This window comes from Cuculus canorus, chromosome 19 (genome assembly GCF_017976375.1).
Source record: "Cuculus canorus isolate bCucCan1 chromosome 19, bCucCan1.pri, whole genome shotgun sequence".
NCBI classification, from domain to species: domain Eukaryota; kingdom Metazoa; phylum Chordata; class Aves; order Cuculiformes; family Cuculidae; genus Cuculus; species Cuculus canorus.
The window spans coordinates 2,902,686-2,923,712 of record NC_071419.1 but is presented as its reverse complement, the minus strand read 5'-3'; the positions used below and the strand labels follow the sequence as shown (position 1 = coordinate 2,923,712).

The 21,027-nt window shown below is 47.4% G+C and overlaps 1 protein-coding gene across 2 annotated transcripts in view; it reads right to left on the bottom strand.

The window, feature by feature from the left end:
• The window catches only part of GPSM1 (G protein signaling modulator 1), an 89,357-nt gene extending 73,183 nt beyond the window's left edge, over window positions 1–16,174 (bottom strand). The window contains exon 1 of one of the 2 annotated variants that reach the window (XM_054083864.1): window positions 16,057–16,174. Coding sequence is in view for 1 of the 2 variants with exons in the window: in XM_054083861.1 (XP_053939836.1) it covers window positions 6,191–6,246 (56 nt within the window). In the remaining variant the exon portion in view is untranslated. Of the gene's footprint in view, window positions 1–6,190; window positions 6,344–16,056 lie in introns of those variants that run through there. The other variant, XM_054083861.1, reaches the window with a different exon arrangement.
• Window positions 16,175–21,027: the final 4,853 nt, after the last annotated feature.

The following is a 21,027-nucleotide window of genomic DNA, read 5'->3' as shown; positions in this document are numbered from 1 at the left end:
ATTTAAAAACAAAGTCATTCTATTAGCCCCAGTCCATAAAACATCCCTTCCTATCTGCAGATGTTTCCCTCCAAGGCTACAGGTCTCAATCAGTGGGGGAAGAAAAAACGATTCTCCAGCCTTTTACCAACTTATCCAATTTCAAGCTTTCCTGTTGCTGACTGTGATTTTGCTCGTCCTCAAGGCATGGCACACATCAAGGAAAGCCTTTCTCCTGTGGTTTATGTAATCTCTCAGGAATAAATCCAATGTCCAGAACACTCATCACAGAACCGGAGGAGGGGAACGCTGAGTGAGCTACACAGTCTGCTCCTGCTTCCTTCACCCAGTTATTTCTAGTCTCCCATCACCTCCCAAGTCTCTGCTATTGTCACCAGAGCGGTCACGGTTCAGCTGCATTTAGCTGAAGACACGAATGGCCACAAAGGAATTTTAAAACGACTCTTTAACAAATTGATTTCTCAGCCTTCACAAAGAGCTTTCACCCTTTGGTGCAACTGACACCGCTTCCCAGTTTCCTTTGAAAATAAGAGGCTATAGGTCCCTAATTAGTTATATCCACCCAGAAAATATATCAATTCCACAGCAGATTTTCCTGCATCAGAAGCAAGCCATGCCAAAGCTCTGACAAGACCTGGAGCCAGCAGGAGCCACAATGGGACCCAGCATCCACAGAGGCACATTGCAACACCTGCTCACCATGACCTAAAGAGAAGAGGTCCTTCCTATCACTACAGATCCCAAGGACTTTTTCTGACCTAAACACCACCTGAGACAGACTCCCACCAAGCCTCTGGTTATAGAGACCCTTTCCAGACTAGGTTCCCTTTGCTTCCATGAGGTCTTTCAGACACTTTCCCAGGAGGGATGCAACTGCTACAAAGGCAGCTCAGTAGCCAGTCATGGAGCTTGGCTTAGCAGGGCTCGCTCGTGCTTCACAGGGAACATCCCAGCCAGGAAGGGTCAAAGGCTGCCTTGCTTCCAGACTCAGCTCTCAGTTAGGCCCCGGGGTGACCAAACAAACTGTTGATGTTCATCTTGCAGGGAACTGGCTTCAAGGGGTGCCCTTGGGCCACACATACGAGTCACATAAGCTTATTTGATTTCAGTTGACACAGCAGCAAACAACGTCCAACCCACAAACATGTGGCCAATGCACAACGTTCTCTTTCTACTCTGCTTGACACAAACGCCTTGTACAATGTGAAGTATTTTGGGATAGAGAATCCAGAGCGACAGCTCTCATGCCAGGAGCACGAGGCACAACAAGCAGGAGGTCTGGCATAACTCCAGTCAGTGAAGCAAAAAAATCAGCACAGGAGAAAAGCAGTGCATCACCACAGCTTGATTTACACATGCACATCCAAGACAAATTAATGCCCCGAAGACAACAATTGTTTACATTGCAGCAGCGCTTAGGGGTTAGAAGCAAGATGAAGATCACGCTGTGTGAAGCACTGTATAGATACAGGCACATCCCATACCCATTTAACGTAGGAACCAAAGAGAGAAGGGAAAGAGAGGTTCTCTCCCTACACCCTGCAAGGTGAAACATAGAAGAATAAAAAAGGATGCCCAAGGTCCTCAGGAAACCTGCAACAAAACCAGACACAGATTCCCAGCCCAAGGTCTGACCAGCAAGGGTCCCTCTCCCTACTGCTGCAGTCACTAAATGTTCTCCTTGGCTCCGCGTTGGGATGACCACATTACTCACAAACGCTGAAATTATGAGTGAGTTGTTGAAAATGCCCCAAACCAGATGTCAACAAAACCAACGCTGCACGCTAAGCTATCATATAATTTTTGTTCGGGCCACCTATTATGCAGTACAGCTATTTTAGAAACAGTTGTCCCGTTTTTCACATCGTTCTGCCTAACGGAGACTGACTGTGCAGGCTGACAGAAGACAAACGGTAATCTTTCAGAAACTCCCAAACCAGCACTCTCACATGCAACATTCAAGTAATCTCAAGCTCGATCGATGAAGAAAAAGACAAAAAAAAGGGGTCATTTCCAGGTTTATGGTGGTGCAAATGTCTCATTTTCACTGTGATGCCAACTTGCCCCCACTTTGCAAACCTGCCCATCCAGGACAGATCACTTCGAGTCACAGCACTGGCAACACGGTGGTTTTCAGCAGGTAAATCCTCACCTGGAGGCAAGAGGAGGAGAGCTGTGGCGATTTGGAACATCAGAATAGGAGACAGGGGAAATCTGCCAGGAAGTCAGACATAAACAGCAGGTAAAACAGCCTGCAAGCTCAAACAGGTTAAAGTAACATAAAACATTGTATTTTCTACATAGGTCCTGCTAACAAAACAGATTTCGTTTGAGTTGGAAGGGACCTTAAAGATCATCCAGTTCCAAGCCCCCTGCCATGGGAAGGGACACCTCCCACTGGATCAGGTTGCTCAAAACTTCATTCCACCCAACTCCAAGTACTTTCATAAGGCAAAGACGTGCAAGCAGTTACTGCCCATCCACCCCTTAAGAGCTACCCTAGGCACCAGCACCCAAGCCCGTCCTGCGAGCTCCTTGCTCGCACTGCCACCCGCTCAGTCTGGCTGCTGGATGCGTGGCGCAGCACTGCTGGCTTAGATGGACCCACAGACAGACAGAGGAGCAGTCTTCAGGCCACTTGCAGCACAGTAGTCTCTCAGTGATCCCTCTCCTGAGCTCTGCCACCATCCCAGCTGCCTTAACCACCGTGCTGAGTTATGCCCTCTCTCACTGCCTTTTGTGTCAGAAGGCCAACAGTTCTTTCATCCCAGTTTTCCCACCAGGAGAAAGTTGCCTTCTCTAGAAAGATCTGTGGTGCTCAGAGTGCTCTAATTGCCCGATGTGCATTCAGGTCAGGTACTCACTGTAGCGACATTAATGAGCGAGATGGAGACTGTTTATGACACAATCAAGAGAAGTTAGTAAACATCACAAAAAACAACAGCTCTATTGAAAATACGTAGCACTACAAGAGAACCCTGAGCAAGGGAAGGGAAAGGGAGGCCCAAGAAGGAGGAACAAGACTTGGTTTTAGTCGAATTTTCATGTTGGATTTATACATTTCTGGTCTGACTACAGCATCATCTCATGTCCTTTTTGTGTGGGATCAATAATGTCTCCATGACGTTTCCCCAGAACATGCGTGCGCCTCACTCCCAGGTTCAGAAGTCTCTGGAGTGGCCCTTTAAAAGTAAAGGGCCGACCAAAACCAGTAGAGCTCTCTGGACACTGGCAGACTCGTCTCCAGCATGAGCTTGACACACAGGCTCTCAGGAACCACATTACATGGGAATCGTTTGATGGACCCAGTGCTTCCTACGCATTCAAGGTCACCCAGAGCCAAAACGTAAAGTGAGGCTGTACCTGCAGCAGCAGAGAAGAGCAGGGCACCTGCTGCAAGCAGGTATTTCACAGCTCCCAAAGCCCAGATTGTGTCCAACAAACGTTCTCAGATATTACACTCCGCTGAACTGGATGCACTTGAATGAGTACTAGACCAAAACCCCATGGAAGGTAAAGCATTAGCTCAGGCTCACATAATACTTGCTCAGCTCAAGTCTGCCGAGCTCAACAGTTCCCACAACCCTCACCAGAGACCTTATGTTCAACACCAGGAGTTGGCCACTGCAGATGTGCCAGCCCTGTGGAGAGTCACAGCTGCTCCCAGAGCCCTGATGTCCACCAAGTGTCCCTCGAGACAAACAGCTTTGCTGCAGCAGCAGCAATGAAATAAATGGCATCAGGAAGGTTGGCAGAGCCGACCTAAAGAGCTGCACAGGACCTCCCTTCCAAAAAAGCATACAGCGCGTTATTGCTGTGGCTGAGAGACCCCTGACTTTGGCCTCTCTAAATAGAGTTTGGCCCAGTCAGCACACAGATTGTGCTGCGAGCACAACAGAACAGATGCCTTTGTTTAGGATTGGCTGAATTTAGGGAATACCAAGGGATATAGTAAAATGAACAAATACTTTCCTTGCTTTGTGGCATGCTTCCTTCCACCCCACCCCTCTTCCAAGAGGGAATTTACCTCCCCAGGCATCCCCAGATAAGGGGTCTGGCACTCCTCGTCTGCACAGGCACCTCCTGCAGTTCTTACACCCGAGTTACTGCTCCCAGGCAAAAAAAACCCAAAAAACCAAAAAACAAAAAACAAAACAAAACAAAAAAAAAAAAAAAAAAAACAAAAAAAAAAAAAACCCAAAAACCCACACAGAAAGAAAGACTTTCACCTCAGTCATTAAGGCTCTACCACCCAAATGGTCACCTGAAATTCCATATATCACCCCAGACAAGCCAACTGGATGGAGTTAAGAGTTATTTGCTTCAAGCTAGAAGTTTCTACATTGCAATAGAAGTGAAGTTAAGGAAGAAACTCTAAGTTACAACTCCAATTAACAGCGCAGTGAAGACAGAGGCTCCACCGACGTGTGCTTTCGAGGCCTGCAAAGCAAACCTGAAGAACACCGCAGGGAATTTTAACACCACACACTGCCAGAGCCACTCCGTCTAAGGCACAGGAGAGGTGGTGCTTCCCATTTCTCCTCCATTCACTCCTTGCTAAACAGCAGGTATGAACATTTCCTGTGCTGGACAGGCTCACGCTAGTGGTACACAGCCCCCGCTAGGTTTTCTTCACAAAAAAATGACCAAAATCTACTCCCCAAAAAGTTTCCAAGAAAAATAAAAGAGAAAGACAATGCTCCAGCCTGACTCCAAGCCAGCATGTTTCTCCGCAGCTCAAGCTCCACCAGGGTAGGCAGACCCATGGTTTTAACTCTGCATCTGCCTTTTGTTTTCCCGGGAGTTTCCACATGATACAAGAAAACCAAGAAACACCTCCTGGCCTAATGAACCAATACTCATTAATACAAGGCAACTCATTAGCTGTCATCCTAATTATTGCAAAGCATGCAAAGAACTGATGAATAGCTCCTATACTCCACATACTTGAGATATTCTTTTCGGGGTTTCTTTGACCTGTAGACCACCTACTGCATCACCTCTATGTCTGACTGTCAGAGGAGAAATAAAACACAATGAGGAAGAGCAGCATAAACAGGAATGCTCCAAGGAACGCCGTAAGGCCTCAAACTGACTCCAGTTCCAACTTTTTAATTTTTGATCTCCACGAAAAGGATGGGCAAGATGCAGTATTTTCCTGAAAGCCTGACAGCCTGAAGCAATTCCTCACCCCCCCCCCAGTCTTGTGTGAATTTCTATATGGCTCAATTTTAAAGCTGACTTCAAGCCTCTGCAGTGCAACCAGGACCCTCCCATGGAAAAGTCCTGGACAAATAAGGTTTCAGCATCACTCGCCTTATCAGAAGGAGCCAATTGCTCTGGGATATTGCCAAGGAAAACCACAGTTTCCCTCAGCACCCACTATCCCATTCATGAAACAAGAGGTGCCCCACGGAGGGCACACTGTGTCCTTCACCTCTGTCTGCTCCCTCTACTCCACCTCTGACTCTACTCCCACCGGGTCTCTGGGCGAGCAACAGCTTCTTGCCTTCCATGCCATGAGTGCTCTGCTTCCATAAGCCCTCCTTCTCCCTTCCCAGGACCTCTCTTCTCCCCCTTTGCCCAGGAACGAGCGCTCCTCTCCCCATCCCGCAGCTCTCCCCCTCTCTCCCCATCCCGCAGCTCTCCCCCCTCTCCCCATCCCGCAGCTCTCCCCCCTCTCCCCATCCCGCAGCTCTCCCCATCCCGCAGCTCTCCCCATCCCGCAGCTCTCCCCATCCCGCAGCTCTCCCCATCCCGCAGCTCTCCCCCTCTCTCCCCATCCCGCAGCTCTCCCCCTCTCTCCCCATCCCGCAGCTCTCCCCCTCTCTCCCCATCCCGCAGCTCTCCCCCTCTCTCCCCATCCCGCAGCTCTCCCCCTCTCTCCCCATCCCGCAGCTCTCCCCCTCTCCCCCCATCCCGCAGCTCTCCCCCATCCCGCAGCTCTCCCCCATCCCGCAGCTCTCCCCCATCCCGCAGCTCTCCCCCATCCCGCAGCTCTCCCCCATCCCGCAGCTCTCCCCCTCTCTCCCCATCCCGCAGCTCTCCCCCTCTCTCCCCATCCCGCAGCTCTCCCCCATCCCGCAGCTCTCCCCCATCCCGCAGCTCTCCCCCATCCCGCAGCTCTCCCCCATCCCGCAGCTCTCCCCATCCCGCAGCTCTCCCCCATCCCGCAGCTCTCCCCGCTCACCTGGCCCCGCTGCGGCGGGCGGTGCCGGGGCTGTCCCCGCCGCGCGGACTCGCCATGGGCAGCGGCCCCGGCACCGGGCAGCGCAGGATGGCAGCGCCGGGAAGTGATGCACCCGGCCAAGAAACTCGCGGGGAGGCCCCTCCTCCGGCTGATGTCAGCCCCGCAGCCCTGCCCCCTGCCGCCGGGGCTGCCCCCAGCGACCCCCGCCTGCTCCGCCCGGGGCTCCGCGGCCGCAGCGGGGGGTGCGGGTCACGCGTGGCCCCGTGTTTGCAAACACAGAATGCTTTTTTTTTGGTTGGAAAAGAACCTTGAGATCATCGAGTCTGACTGTACCTGTCCGCTGCTAAACCTTAGCCTCGAGCACCGCGTCTACCCGGCTTTTAAATCCCTCCAGGGAAGGAGGCTCCACCTCCCCGGGCAGCCTCTCCCCATGCTTCACCGCTCATTCAGTAAAAACGTTTTTCCTGATTTCAATCTAAACCTCCCTGGCACACCTGGAGGCCGTTCCCTCTTGTCTTTTAGCATCACATTGCTGTGCCTCAGTGCTTACCTCCGGAGCTGCCGCTGCAGTCCCACACACAGCTGCGAGGCGCAGGCACCAAACCCACAGGTTAGCACAAAGGAAGGTGGCTCAGCATTGCTGATGTCTGACCCACACCACGTGTAGCCACTCAATTGCACGAGAAGAAGTCTCCCGTTTTGCTTCCCCCGAGCCCTTCTGTGACAGAAAGTAAATGCCCACACCTGGGGGCAGTTAGGATGAGCAGCAGAGAGCAGGACCTGGGCACAGCTGCATCTGCCTTATCTGACTCAGAGAGAGATGTGACCTCCCAGTGCATCTGCACAAGCAAACTCAGCTGCAAAGCAAAGAGGTACAATCTTTCGTAGTGGGGAATCCATCAGGAATGAGGATGTTTCTCTCCAGCCCACAGCAGCTTGGCTTTCAACGTTGACTGTGCTCTGTTGAACCTTGGTGCCTTTACTATTTCTCGTCAAGCAGACATCTACAGATGGATACAGGTCACCTGCAAACACTGCACCCGGCTCTCTGTGTTTTCCCAGGCTCGAGATGATCCTGTAAAAGTTAATGAGCTGGTCCTCAGCAGAGGCCTGTCCATAAATTCCTCCCTGGAGGTGTCCAAGGCCAGGTTGGATGAGGGTTTGAACAACCTGATCCGGTGGGAGGTGTCCCTGCCCATGGTGGAGGGGTTGGAACTGGATGGGCTTTAAGGTCCCTTCCAACCCAAACCATTCTATGATGATTCTATCATTAGTGCTACTTATCCAGAAACACCAAATTAATCATCATTGCCATAGACACCCCAAAAAAGTAAAGGTATAAATTGTGGCTTTCAGCGGCTTCTAGCAGCTTGCTCTGCAGACACAACAGCTCTGTGGTCAGAGGGAATTCAGAGACATGTCCTACTTACTGCACTGTTTCACCCTGGGGACCTGCGCGAAAGGTCCTCTCAAGAGCAAGCAGAGATCCTGCTCAGGAAAAAACATCATCAATAACACCCCACTAACAAACCACAAAGCCTCTTTCCCAAGAGGTAATTGATTGGGCAGTTAAATTCAAAACAAAAACCCATAAATAAACCTGTATCTGTGCCTTAGCTTATGAGTAGTCTCAATTCGGTACAAAAACCTCAGCAAAGAAAGCTAAACCCATCATGCCACAAACTGCATTCTAACCCAGAGAAGCGCGCCGGTGTCCTGGGTGAGTACCGTACTGCTCACCAAGAAGGGAACCCCTCGGCGTGCCCAAGCTGCAGAAGCCTCACTGGAGGGACTGTGGGCAAACCCATGGGCCAGGCTGGTTTTTTATGTAGGTCTGCGAGTTTGCTGACAGCAGCAAACATCTTGGTGTAAGCAGCTGTTCACAAGCACATGGAAATGAGTAACTGTTCAGCTCTAAGAGATTTCGGTATCTCCAGGGGGCGTTTTTTTGTCTGTACCTCCATCATCCAACCCCTCAAGCCAAGGATGCTGGTGCAAAGATGAAAACCAGCTGCTGTTGCCGCAGGCTAAAGCCCTTCCTCAACCACAGGAGACAGAGGACGCTTTGCTGCACTGGGCCCACAGTGCTGGGTCGGCGTTTAATGAGCGTGGGCAGATAGAGTCGTTGCCCTTTAGAGGAACAATGCTGGAAAGAGGAGCAAAAGAAAGAAGGGTGGAGGCCAGCTTCCAGTCTGGGCTCCAGCCAGATCCATGGTGTTCCACAGAGCTCTGGGCAAGCGGGTCACTCACACGTTAATGACACAGGAATCACTGGGTCAAATTCCACAGCCTGGCCACACAGGAGGTCAGGCAGAGAGGAGCATAATGGTCCCCTTTGGCCTTAAAACTCATGAATTTGCAATGGATAATTTAACATCTGACAAACTCAGCTTCTTTTTCATCTTGTTAAAGCTGTAAACAGGTCACAACAGATTTTAATTCATTAGATGAAATAATTCAGTTACTTTGCGGTGGGTTGGGTTTGGTTAACCCTAAGTATTCATGCCAAGAAGCTCCCTGCAAGTACTTGGACCTCAGCCACAACTCTGATCTACTGCTCAGCGGCAATGAAACAGGCAAATTACAAGATTACAGAGAGAAAGAAACCCCAATGCTTTAAAAATGCCACTAATTCATCTGGTGAATTGCGTTCACGTTTTGTCACGCCTTGAGAGGACATGGAGCAATTGGAAAGGCTCCAGCTGAACGTGACAAGTGTGACCTATGAGAAAAAGTTAAAGGAAATGCATTTGTTCGGTTCAGATAAGATCAACAGGAAGTGGAGAGATCTTTAAACATGAAAAGGGCTGCTGAAAAAAGCAGCAAAAAGGAGGATTGCATCATGAAAAAGGGGGCAGGATACAACATAGTCTAGAATCCAGGAAAAGCAAGGGTCACGTTAGATGGTCAGACATTGCGTATTCTCTACCTACCTCCAACAGCTTTTCATTTCTGTAATCCTAAGGCAGCTCTGGTGAAAAGAGTTATTAAATTACCTGCATCGTTTTGTTCCTCATAGTTACTGAACGCCCCTGTGTCTATGCTTAGAAACACAGGCAAAATCACAACGCTAAACGATAGGATTGCAGGATCCTTAAAATGTCTCGAGCAGTTTTTAGCAACTCCTTTTAGAAATTGATACCCTAAGCTATCACTACACAATAGGAAAGAGCTCCAACTATTGTCACATTTCCCACCACTTGGAAGAAACAACATGAAAGCAGGAAGGCACAGAAAGCTGAAGGGAAGACAGCTCTGTGATACAGTAAAACCAGCAAATTTAACCAATTGTTTAAAGACATAGGAACCTTCCTCCATTGCCTCAGCGTCTTCATCATTCAGACACACTGAAGAGTCAGGCACTCCCTCCAAAACATAAAGATCTCTGCCAAGGAGCGTGGAAGACTTCCTGCAGCTCATGCAATGGACTGCTGGTGGCCTCTGCTGGGGCTTCTGTGCAAGAAGAGACTGCAATCCAGACCCCAGGAGCTGACAGAGCCCCCAGCTGAAATCACTCCTGAACTGGCGCTGTAATTATCAGCTTTACTGGCAGCAGCTGTGATTAAACACCATCACCTTGCACCATCTTTTCTTTCAAACTGGCAGGTTCTGAAGCACCTTGCTACTGGCCAGCCTGCTGGAAAAATTTCCCATTTTCTGAATTCCTTTAAAGGCAACCTGAAAGAAAAAGCAGGCTACGGGCTCTGTTTCTGTGAATGGAGAACGGGTTATTTTTAATTGTAGCAGAAGAGAGTTTATTTTAGAGTTTGTATGCAACTAAGAGTCCTGTCACGAGAGACAAATCCACAGGGAAGCAGGCTTTCAGTAGCAGCACTTGGAAAAAGATCATGAAGCTATTAGCAAGGCTGAAAGTTGGCCACTATCAGAGTGGAGAAGGATAGGGAGGCTATAAATGATCTACTATCAGTCAGACATAGCAGAAAAACCATGACAGTGGGGGGGTGGTAATAGTTTTCCTGACCCCTTGCTTCACGTTTTAGGGAGCTCTATGATCTGAGTCTGTGGGCAGAACAGTAGTATTTAAACCAGCCTAAAAAGAATCACACAGTGAAACTCGGGAAACTTTATCTTGGCTTACATCACATGGTTTTACAACTGTGATTTTAGGTAGAGATAAACATGTCTTTCCGGAAGTTTGCACCTTTTAAAATATGAAAGTACCCCAGTGGATGTGACTTCCTTTTGTGTGCAGGCTTCTAAATGCTAGCTTGAGTTGCAGGAAGTGTAGAGAGGGGGGCTACATGCACATTTATAATTAGTAGAATTCCTTTAATAGTAGTTTACAGTGAGTCAAGATGAATAAGCAAGCAACAATGGCTGTCAAACACAGTTCTATGCTAAAGGCAAACTCTGAAGAGGTAAAAACCTGTAGAGACAGAATAAAACAGGCTGGTGCACTTGCTCTTTCTTTCCAGACAAACTCTAATCTAACATGCACACGTTGTGCGGTTGTTTATGTTTTAGCTTTTAATATGGAGTAAAAAATCTATAGATGTCGAAAGGCCTGGACATAACGAGCAAGCGACTGTTCTCGTTCCAAATGTAGATTTATATCTACATCACCTCCACTCTTCTCAGTCCCTGAGCAAGGCTGTGCTGCCAGGCAGGTCATTTAACCTTTCAAACTTGGTTTGGATGAGCTAATCCAGTAAAGCTTTCTCTGTTTCTGCTGGCCTGTCTGTGGTTTCTGCTCACTGGTCCAGCACAAGTGTTCTTGTGGTCACACACTGAACTGAATCAGAGGAGTGGTCCAAGTGAAAAGTAACCCAGTGGATGATCCGCACGCATACACAGTGGTGTTTTTCAGCTAGATCTGTGCTCTCCCCAGTTTGTGGGGCAAACGTGCACAGACACAGGCACCAGACTGAGAAGAAGAAGGGAGGGGATGATGGGCAGCATAGCCTGGGCCGGGACTGCTTTCTTGTGAATCTTCACTTTTAGTGCTGCCATATGGTAGTTTGTAAAACAGAGATAACAAAAGAACTTCTTATTAATGTCTGAAGATCTTAAATGCATTACTGAGCTGTGAGCAAAGTAGTATAGTTTGAATAAGCCTGTAACCAGTGTGAAGTGGGTAAGAGAGGAGTTAGCCTTGTTAAAGGGAATAATAGAAATGCGCTGGGAGGTGAGAAGACTGCTGTGAAAATCGAAGCCACACACAGCCTGTCTGCACCAGGAACACTTGCTTTGGCTCTGGGATTTTCATAAAACATAATTACGTGAGTTGCAACAACAACACAAAAGCCCAGAGCCATGCAGGAAACTGGTGAGGGGACAGAGATGGGCGTCAGCAGGAGCGCTGAGCCATTCCTGTAATTTAAAACAACAACATTAAATAAAAGCACTGTGCTGAACAGCTTGTTTTTCAGGACCTGGAAAGGAATTGCAGTTTTCAAGGGCTTTTGCAATCTTCCTTTCCTCTGAATACGGTCCTGAAGCAAGAAAACTCCTCTGTTCATAGACTGGGTCAATGAGGAACCATTATTTCCTCTCCAAAGTAGAAGCAGAAAAGCTTATTACGCTCTGCAGATAACCTGTAATAGAGACTCCCAGCCAGGAATAGTTTTCATACCTGAAATAAGGAGCATCAGCTGAGAGTGAAGAGTGGCTTTGCTGAGTGTGGTTGTCTCATTTAAAACCCCTTGGAGCACAGAGACCGGGAAAAGCTCTGAGTAATGAGCTTTTCTGAATAATTTAGCTGTGTGCATGCATGCCTGAAACAGCCACAACTGCTGAGCAAAGAGACCCTCTCTGGGGCTCACATAAACATCCAGAGCCACGCCACCCAGGCCAGGCAGCACCGTGGTTGGTAAGATGCCTGTTGGGCAGTAAAGCTGGATGCATCCCCCTTCCCAGAATCTGGGTAGTAACAGAGCAACTGCATTCTTAGCTTTCTTTCCCCACCCCAGGATGAGCCCCTCATGCCCACCTCTCTTTTCCCCTGATACAGCGTGAAAGCACACATCAAGACCTTAAGGGTTTTCACAAGTTGCATTTGTTTATGTTTGGGTGCATGCCGAAGGTGAGAATTTGGCTCTTTCAGCTTTGTGCATGTTTATACATCCTCTGTCTCTGATGTCCCTTAATTTCCTCTTCATTAATACTCCCCTCGGCTTTGGAAGAGGCAAACAAAGAAGCAGAACTCATCCGCTTCCTTTAGCTTTCAATCTGGACTGAAAATGCTTCATTAAATAAATAGCAAATGACTCTTAAATAAATTTCCTTGCCCTCAAACTCAGAACTTGTTTGATGAAGCGAAAGCCTGTGACCTGGCACTGGCATGCTTGGAAGATGGGGACTTGTTTTAGGCAGGGACAGAGGGGACTCCCCTGAATTCTTTGTGCTAATTCATGTATCTGAAAAGCCAGCACCTTCTCTTCAGCTGAAATCGCTGCCTCAGAGTGGAATTTGTACAGAGTGCCTGGGAAGGGTTTTGGACTCATCAGGTTTCAAGCTACAACTGATGGCTGTTGTAGCAGTGTTCTCCCTCCTTCCAGCCAGGGAGCTCAGAGCTCTGCGGATAAACTCATCTTCTCCTTTCCTGGAATCAAACCTGGCTGCTGGTATGGTCTGTGTTTCAGCTTGGCTTTGCCATAGCATGAATTTCCTGAAACTTGGTCTGACTAATGGGCCTGGAGGGAAATCTGGAGCGGTCTGCAGTATCCAGGATGGGTGATATTCGATAACCAGCTTGGGGGGATGTGAGCAGCTTTGGCATTATTCATTGCCTCCCGGACGCGCCCCCAGGCATCTCAGTGGTGTTTGCAGCAAGGTGGACATGCTTGAGCAGCACATGGATTTCTGCTTCCCTTTTGTCTTGGTGAATCTCTTTTGCTTCTCACTGCTTGGGGTATGGGCTTTCCCTGTTCCAGCAGGAAAATTTAAGAGCCTGCAAGGGGCCTGCTTCAAAATCTTTTGGAAGAGGTTGCCCAGGGCAGTGGTGGAGTCACCGTTCTTGGAGGTGTTCAAAAACACCATGTAGATGTGGCTCTTCAGGTCATGGTTTAGTTGGCAAGTCAGTGTTGGGCTGACAGCAGGATTGGAGGAGCTTAGAGGTCTTTCCCAACCTTAATGACTCTACGATTCTAAGAGGTCTGCTTAGGACTTCAACCAAACCCCTGAGATGGTGATGGGAGTCTTTTTTGTTGTTCATCAGAAATAGGCTGACTTTTTAATGGGCTTGGAATACTGAATGGTAATAACAGAAAGCTTTTCCTTAAGGCTCTTTCTCAAAGCTTTATTGCTCAGGCAAAAACCCCAGAGCTCCTAGTCATGATCAGCTCCAATTTACAATGATGGCAATGGGTTTGTTTAACCAGCTTCAGTTTCCAGTAGTCAACAGACAAAAAACCTATTTCTCCTGCTGGAAGTCTGGGAAAACCCTCTGTTAGCATTAACTGAAATGAGAAGTAATCTTTTGTTATGCTGGAAAGCCCTGGGGGAAAATATACATTTTCACCTTTGAAGGGGGGGGTTATTTCTTTTTTGAATTGTAACTGTTGGTAATGGCATTAATTGCAAGCAAGGGTGTTTGGGTTTGGTTTTAAAACAGACTGCCAATATTTACACTTTAATTGTGTTGTTTAATCAAGCTTCTGCAAGTGCCTTTCAGATTCTCCCCATGTAACTAACAGGGTTGATTTCTATTTGACTAACCAACAGCTGAGAGAATCGGAGCAGAAGGAGCTGGTGAAGTGAGTCTGTGTCCCCAACCCCACCGCAAGGTCACAGAGGCTCTGGCAGCAGCAGTGTCACCCCTTGCAGTCCCCAAACCAGCTCTTTGTGACAGGAAGCGTGTTCTGCAGCCAGAGCTGCAGCCTAACCACACAGACTCAGCCTAAACCCATCGGTTTCTTAAACAGCAATAAAAGCCAATGCTAAAATATCTTAGCTCAATATCACAGCTCAACTCTGCTAAGTGTTCATGGTAGGCTATACAAGTCTTCTTCTACATTGCTTCCACTTGAAGCTAAGTCTGTTGTTATAATCCTAATAGAATATTGGCACAATATTATAGCAACCTTAAGCCACATTTTCCAATAATTCTCCTTTTAGGATTGATAACTGGCACACAGCACATTTTCTGCACCATTAATGCTGATTTTTCAGTAAATAACAGAACACAAGGGAAGTTTCAAAGGCCTGAAAAGAGACTAATAGTGAAATGAACTATTTTAGAAGGGTAACTGGGATGACTCAAGTAACTTTAGCCTCCTTAGTCCAATACCGGTGCCATGCCGATACAAGATACAGTCAAAAGGGCTGCGACATGTCAATCCCTTGCTCCAGAAAACTGCTCATCAAACAAGCAATCTTTTCTTTGAGGAGATTATAAATGCAGTTAATAAAGATCATTCTGCTGACATAATAGACTTGGACTTCTGCAAAGCAGTTGATTTAATCTTGCATGGCATTCTATTAAAAATAGTACTCCACAAAATCAATGGAGCTTACATGAAATGGATGGTAAATGTGGTAACGTGCATCTAAAAGTAATTATCTAATGGAGGAATTTCTAGTGTGTCCAAAAGGATTTACTCTTGGTACGGTGTTATCCAATGCTTTTATCAATGATCTAGAGTATAAAGACATTACTGGTACAGTTTGTGTTAAAAAATGAAATTTAGAACAGTAACAATTAATGGGAGAGGTAAGATTGGTTTGTTTGGTAGGGTGGGATGCTTTGGAGCATGCATTCCGGCACAGACAAATATCACTGCTTTTACAGTTCTGATGACAAGACGATGAAAATGCAGTTGCTGACAGGGAGGGGCTGTGCAAAGGCTGTCAGAGTACTGGGAGGTAACGAACAGAGAGAGCACAAGCAATGCTGTAGCGAAGACTGTAAGTATCAGCTACAGGAGTGATGCAAAATTAGCAGGTTTATTGATTCAGCTTTGCTTAAGTGAATTTTAAGGTGTGACAATCCGAGGTGACAGTTACATAAACAGATGAGAAAATTTCTGGGAATAGAAAGCTTTTTAGTCTCAAAGGAAGTGGCACATCCAGAACTTGCAGCTAGACAATATCAGACTGGAAAGAAGATGTGGTGTTTAAACGTAGGTAATTAAACAATGGAACAACTAACTTCTTAGGAAACAGGTGCACCATCCATTAGCTGATATCTGGGAGGAAGGTGTTTAATTATGCCACAGTCCAAACACAAATTCTGGATCTGATGCAGCATTCTCTCAGTGCGAGTATTTGTTCTGCTCTAATTAGACAATCTGCTCTCTTATCTGTAAAACCACTCTTCTTGTTTTCTCTATTGATCAGCTTTATCTACCGATATTTGATATTTTTCCTGGGCTGGCAAATCTCAACATCCCAGTTGACACGACCATCGTGGTTTTAGTGTAACATGTGCTGCAGTATCGATCACACTTGCGTGATTAACAGCCTGTATTGCCGAAGGGACAAAATGAATATTAATGTTTGCTCAAGTTGTCTATTGAGATCAAATATTTGTGTCCTTTGTCGATTGCAGCCTGAAGGTTGCGTTGGCCTCTTGGAAAAGAACAGTGGCCTGATTCTGAGTGGAAGGTTTGGGAGCAGCAAAGCACAGTGCTAGTCTGCGTTTACAACCCCATCCCCTCAGTTGTCCTTGGCAAAGCAGAGGGAGTGAGAGCGGTGGCTTTGCTCCTCAGAACAGTGTCTACCTCCCGGCTGCTGCTTTTGACTTTCACTGGAGAGCTGCTAAATGATGTTGTCATAGAAACATAAAGGGGCATCTGGGAACCCTTCCAGTCCAGGCTACGCACGTTTCACTCGCCTGGATCTAGGTCTCTACAAATTTATTACCTTTCTACCAGACAGCACAATTAACCAAGGCCAGGTTTTCTTACCAGATTCTTGTGTAGTGGTGATTCTCCTTGCTCACAACGTCTCGGCGCTGCAGCAACTTTCATTTCGCGGTGTCCAGGATCTGTTCTTGCTCTCGGTGAGGTAGCACGCCCACCAACTTTGCTGCAAGCAAACAGAAATTCCTCAGAGTCAGCTTCTCTGCTTACATAAACCGGGGTAGCTCTATTTCACTGGCACAGGGCTACACCGCTCCCAGGCAGTGGAGAATTTAGCCTTCAAACATGTTATGTTTATTTTCCATTGGAGATCAGTATGCAGCTAGTGTCTATTTTCCTTTGCACTTAGCTCCATATAGATTAATTTTGTCAATAATAAGGCAATATTTTTGCTGATTTACGTTATTGTCTGGAGAAAAAGGGAAAAAAAAAACAAACCAAAAACAAAAGCCCAGACAAACAAAATCCAGTCACAGTCACAAATGATCTTGGGTTAAACGACGGTGCTGTCTAGCATCCCAGGGGATAGTAACAATGAAACTCTGGCAAATTTGAGGGCAATCTGACCTGACAGAGCATAACAAGGCAAAAGACAGTCTGTTGTGTTAGCTTGCCCTGCTGCTTCTGCATCGACAACATTTTGAATTGGCACTCAGTGGGAAAACAAATGCAATTGAGGGGAAATAGGATGAATTTACAAGCAGAATCAAAGGTCCCGGGGATTGTTCTCGATAAGTGTGATATATAAAGCTCTTCTGCTCTCACAACCTCTTGTAGTTGCCCATACTGGTGTCCCAGCTGAGACTGAGCAGATCTGTGAGAGTTGGGGTCGTTCAGCTTGGAGAATAGAAGGCTCTGAGGAGACCTTAGAGCAACTTCCAGTATTGAAAGGGGCTCCAGGAAAGCTGGGGAGGGGCTCTTTACAAGGACATGAAGTGATAGGATGAGGGGGAATGGCTTTACATTGGAAGGGGAAAGGTTTAGATTAAACATTAGGAAGAAATTCTTCAAGATGAGGGTGGGGAGGCCCTGGCCCAGGATGCCCAGAGAAGTGGTGGCTGCCCCATCCCTGGAGGGGTTGAAGGCCAGGTTGGATGGGGCTTGGAGCCCCTGATCCAGTGCAGAAGCAAAGTGGAACTCGGGCTGGCAGAATCTGCTGTGTGGGCAGGACTTGATGGCAAAGAAACAGGTGGCAGCAGAGGCAGGATGGGAGGACCCAATTCCCAGATTTTGATTAGAGTATGTGGATTTTGAATGTAAAACTCTTGAAAGAAGAAGCTGAAATCTTGTGATTTTTAGTAACTGTTTGATGCTTTGTTGGAAGGTTGAAGCAGAATAAAGCAACATTTGAAGAATAAGCTGTGGAGCACAGTAAAATAGGCTCATAGAGTGTACAGAACTTTGAGTATTTACTGCCAAGGACACTGTATTCTCCAGCTCAAAAGGAATTTTCCTTCTTACGCTTAACATCACAAATATACCCAGGTATGTATTAAACTGCATATTTAAATCCAGTCACGCTAATCCCAGGACACACGCTAAGTCAGGAGATTTTGAGCCCCTTTACTAGACATGGCAACAAGGTGAGTTACTGAATCGCACACAGTTCTGCGGGAGCTAATGACCAACTGGCCCACGGTGGTTCCACTTAAGTTAGATTTAACCATTGCCCTTAGCTGGGAGTGGGATCAGATCAGTGTGTGGTGTCTGATCCTGGAGAAGATTATGTGGCGCTGTCGCTTAGGTCTCGATAATGTATGGTGATGAAGGCAGCACTGCAAAAATAATGTTGTTGCTGTCTCACAGCGCTCCATATATCACTGGGCTGGAATGTCAATACATGGGACAATCTGAAAACACTAAATCATTCCCTACTCATCTGATCCCTTATCTCAGTAGCACTGTTTGTGGCTTATAGCACACTTGATCTCATTTAAGGTGTAACGAGCTGTTTTGGTGGCCTTTGCCAGATGGGCTCTTGCCCACCTCCAAACCCAAAGCGCAAAGTGGGCAGCATTTCCTGAGCTGTGGGGTCCCACCTGCAGGGTTGTGCAAGCCAGGAGTAGACTCTGTTCCTCCTCTCTCTGAGTTGCTGGGCAAAGATATGCTGCATCCTTGTGCCAGCTGCTCCGTTGGTGCACAGAAAACGTGTGCCTGTTCCTTGCATGCCTGGTCCAGCCCCACCAAAAGCCACAAAGATCTTTGCATCAGCTTCTGTGGGGTTTAGGTTGGGCTTTAAGACACCTCATAACTTTGTGGTCCTGTAATTCTCCCCATTCACCTGCCCTTTCTTTTTCATTTTACAGTGCACAGAGTCAACGTGCAAGGAAATGTGCCGTTTTACCTGTAGAGTGTTGATTTAAATTGCCTGGCCCCAGCCCAGCAATGTAAATCCTCTCTTGCGGCTGGAGAGCCCCGTCTACTATAGCAAGTTTCCATGGCAATGGCTCCTCCACGTTCAGCGGCACAGTGCAGGCAGCCCCCCCCTCCTTCCTCACTTCACATTCCATTCACATAGGATAAAAACCCAAATGGGCCATGGACAGCTATTTCCTCTCTTAGCATGCTTTCCCCAGTAACTGGATGATAGATATGTGTTTCAGTACGTAAAGACAACACTTGCCCTTTTCCAGACATCATTTGGCACACACGATGACATTCAGATATTCTGAAGGTCTAGTTCCTTCCTGACAGATATTACTCTTGTTATTTTAGGACACCAATAGGAAAATGCAAGCTTAATATTTCCTTTTGTTTCTGGCTGCAGTCGCTGCAAAGGAAGCGTATCTCTCTATCCCAGCAAATCCCTCCCTGGGCTTGGGGCAGCCTCCTGGCGCCTCCCACCTGCACCTGAGCTGTTCTGGACAGCATTCCGTCCAACTCTGTAACTGAGTATATGACGCGGACCCTGGGAAGAGTATCTGCTTATTCCTGATGACATGGGAAACTGCGTGAGCTGCTAGATAGAAGTAAAATCAGTGGCACCAGCAAGAATTCTGCAGCTGGGGTCAGAGTCCTCCCTCTCTCTGAGCGCCTCACACAAATATTGCTATTCGACAGCATTGTCTGTGGAGGAAGACGTTTGTGTCTTATCTCAGAAACTGTGACAAGGCAGCGTTAATGGGGCAGCCCATTTATCTCAGTCTTATTATGCTGCTGATTTCAGAGACGATAAGTACCCTTAAGAATGACTTCAATATGTAGTGGTCAACTCGAAGCTCTTTGCAGGTTCAAATCAAATCCCAATTTATTAAGTGTCTTTATCCTTGTCTCTTTTAACTTCAGCTCATGTTTTGTCCCAGTGGGTGCAGGATTGGGCCCCGGGCTGTCAGACTTCAGAGCACTACACTGTTTTTTATCAGCTGCCTCTTCCCACCATATGCTTACTACAAAATTCATGTCACATCCAGCTTGCAATCGAAGCCTGGGTTTGTGCTTTGATTGTTTGCTAACTGAGAGCTGCTGTGAAAAGTGGTTTACAATGTAAATTGCTTAAGCACTGTAAAAAAAACCCTAACAAACAAGTACCATTTCCTTTCCTTTTTGCTGGATGTATTTCCCAAAAATGAGGGAAATACACAAGGGTCTCCCAAAGCCAGGCACACAGAGCAAAGCAGCAAGAGAAAGAAAGGGATGAGTCTGCCGGAGCTGCGAATTATTGCTTCTAACATCCTTGGAGTGTATCTGGTGGGTGCAGGAGTGTGGGTGCACGATATGCAGCCTATTTAAAACACAGCCACTTAGGAGGAATTTCTGGTTTGGTTCAGAGACAAATGCACTTCCTGAATTTTGCTAGGCCTTGTGGGTTATCGGTGTAAATATTTCCTAAACAGTGACATCGCACAACAGCGGAAACTGAAGCCTCTGGGAGGTGAGCCTGCAGCCTGAGCGTGTCAAACAAACCTCCAGACTCCAAACAGGGTTGAACAATCACCAAGCCTGCTGGCCTTTGCTTGCAGAAACACCAGAAAGCCACGCTGAAGCTCAGAGTGCTGCAGTGTGGCACTTCTTGTCTCACTTCATCACTGTGCTTGGAAGTGTGACAGCAATGGGAACTGCTCAGTTGGAAAAAGCAGAGACTGATACCTGGTCAATATATTGTCTGTGGGATAATCCCATGCAATGGGTTAGCAGCATCTCTTTTGGCAGATTTCAGCACAGAAAGGACATGGATCTCTTAGAGTGAGTCGAGAGGAGGCCGTGAAGATGATCTGAAAGCTGGAGCACCTCCAATATGAGGACAGGCTGAGAGAGTGGGATTGTTCAGCCTGGAGAAGGGAAGGCTGCAGGGAGACTTTAGAGCAGCTTCTGGTACTGAAAGAGGCTCCAGGAAAGCTGGGGAGGGGCTCTTGATTATGGAGGGCAGGGACAGGATGAGGGGGAATGGTTTTAAACTGAAAGAGAAGAGATTAAGATGAGGTATCAAGAAAAAAGTTTTCCTGTCAGGGCAGGGAGGCGTTGCCCAGAGCAGTGGTGGCTGCCCCATCCCTGGAGGTGTTCAAGGCCAGGTCGGATGGGGCTTGGAGCCCCTGATCCAGTGGGAGGTGTCCCTGCCCATGGCAGGAGTTTGAACTGGGTGGCCTTTGAGGTTCCTTCCGACCTGAACCATTCTATGATTCTGTGATTCTATGATTCAATATTCTCTGTGGGATAATCCCATGCGATGAGTTAGCAGCATCTCTCTTGGCAGATTGTTAGCTGCAAGAAACTTTGCAATATCCTTTCCAGAAAAAGCCTAAAGTGGCTTTTGTAAAACCTCCCCCTACGCGATAGCCTGTAGTCTAATTTGCTAAAACGAGTGGGTGGCAGTGTGAGTCCCTCTGCAGAGGAAATTCAGTGTTTGAGGGCGGATGCATCACAAATGCCATATAAGTGAAAACACAGTGCCTAATTTTGTCTCAGTTCCATGTGACAGGAGCTGCGGAGTCGGCAGGCCAGAACCATACCCAACTGGCTCATTGTACTCATACAGATTTAAAATACAAATCCAAATGGGTTTGCTCCTGTCTTGGGTCA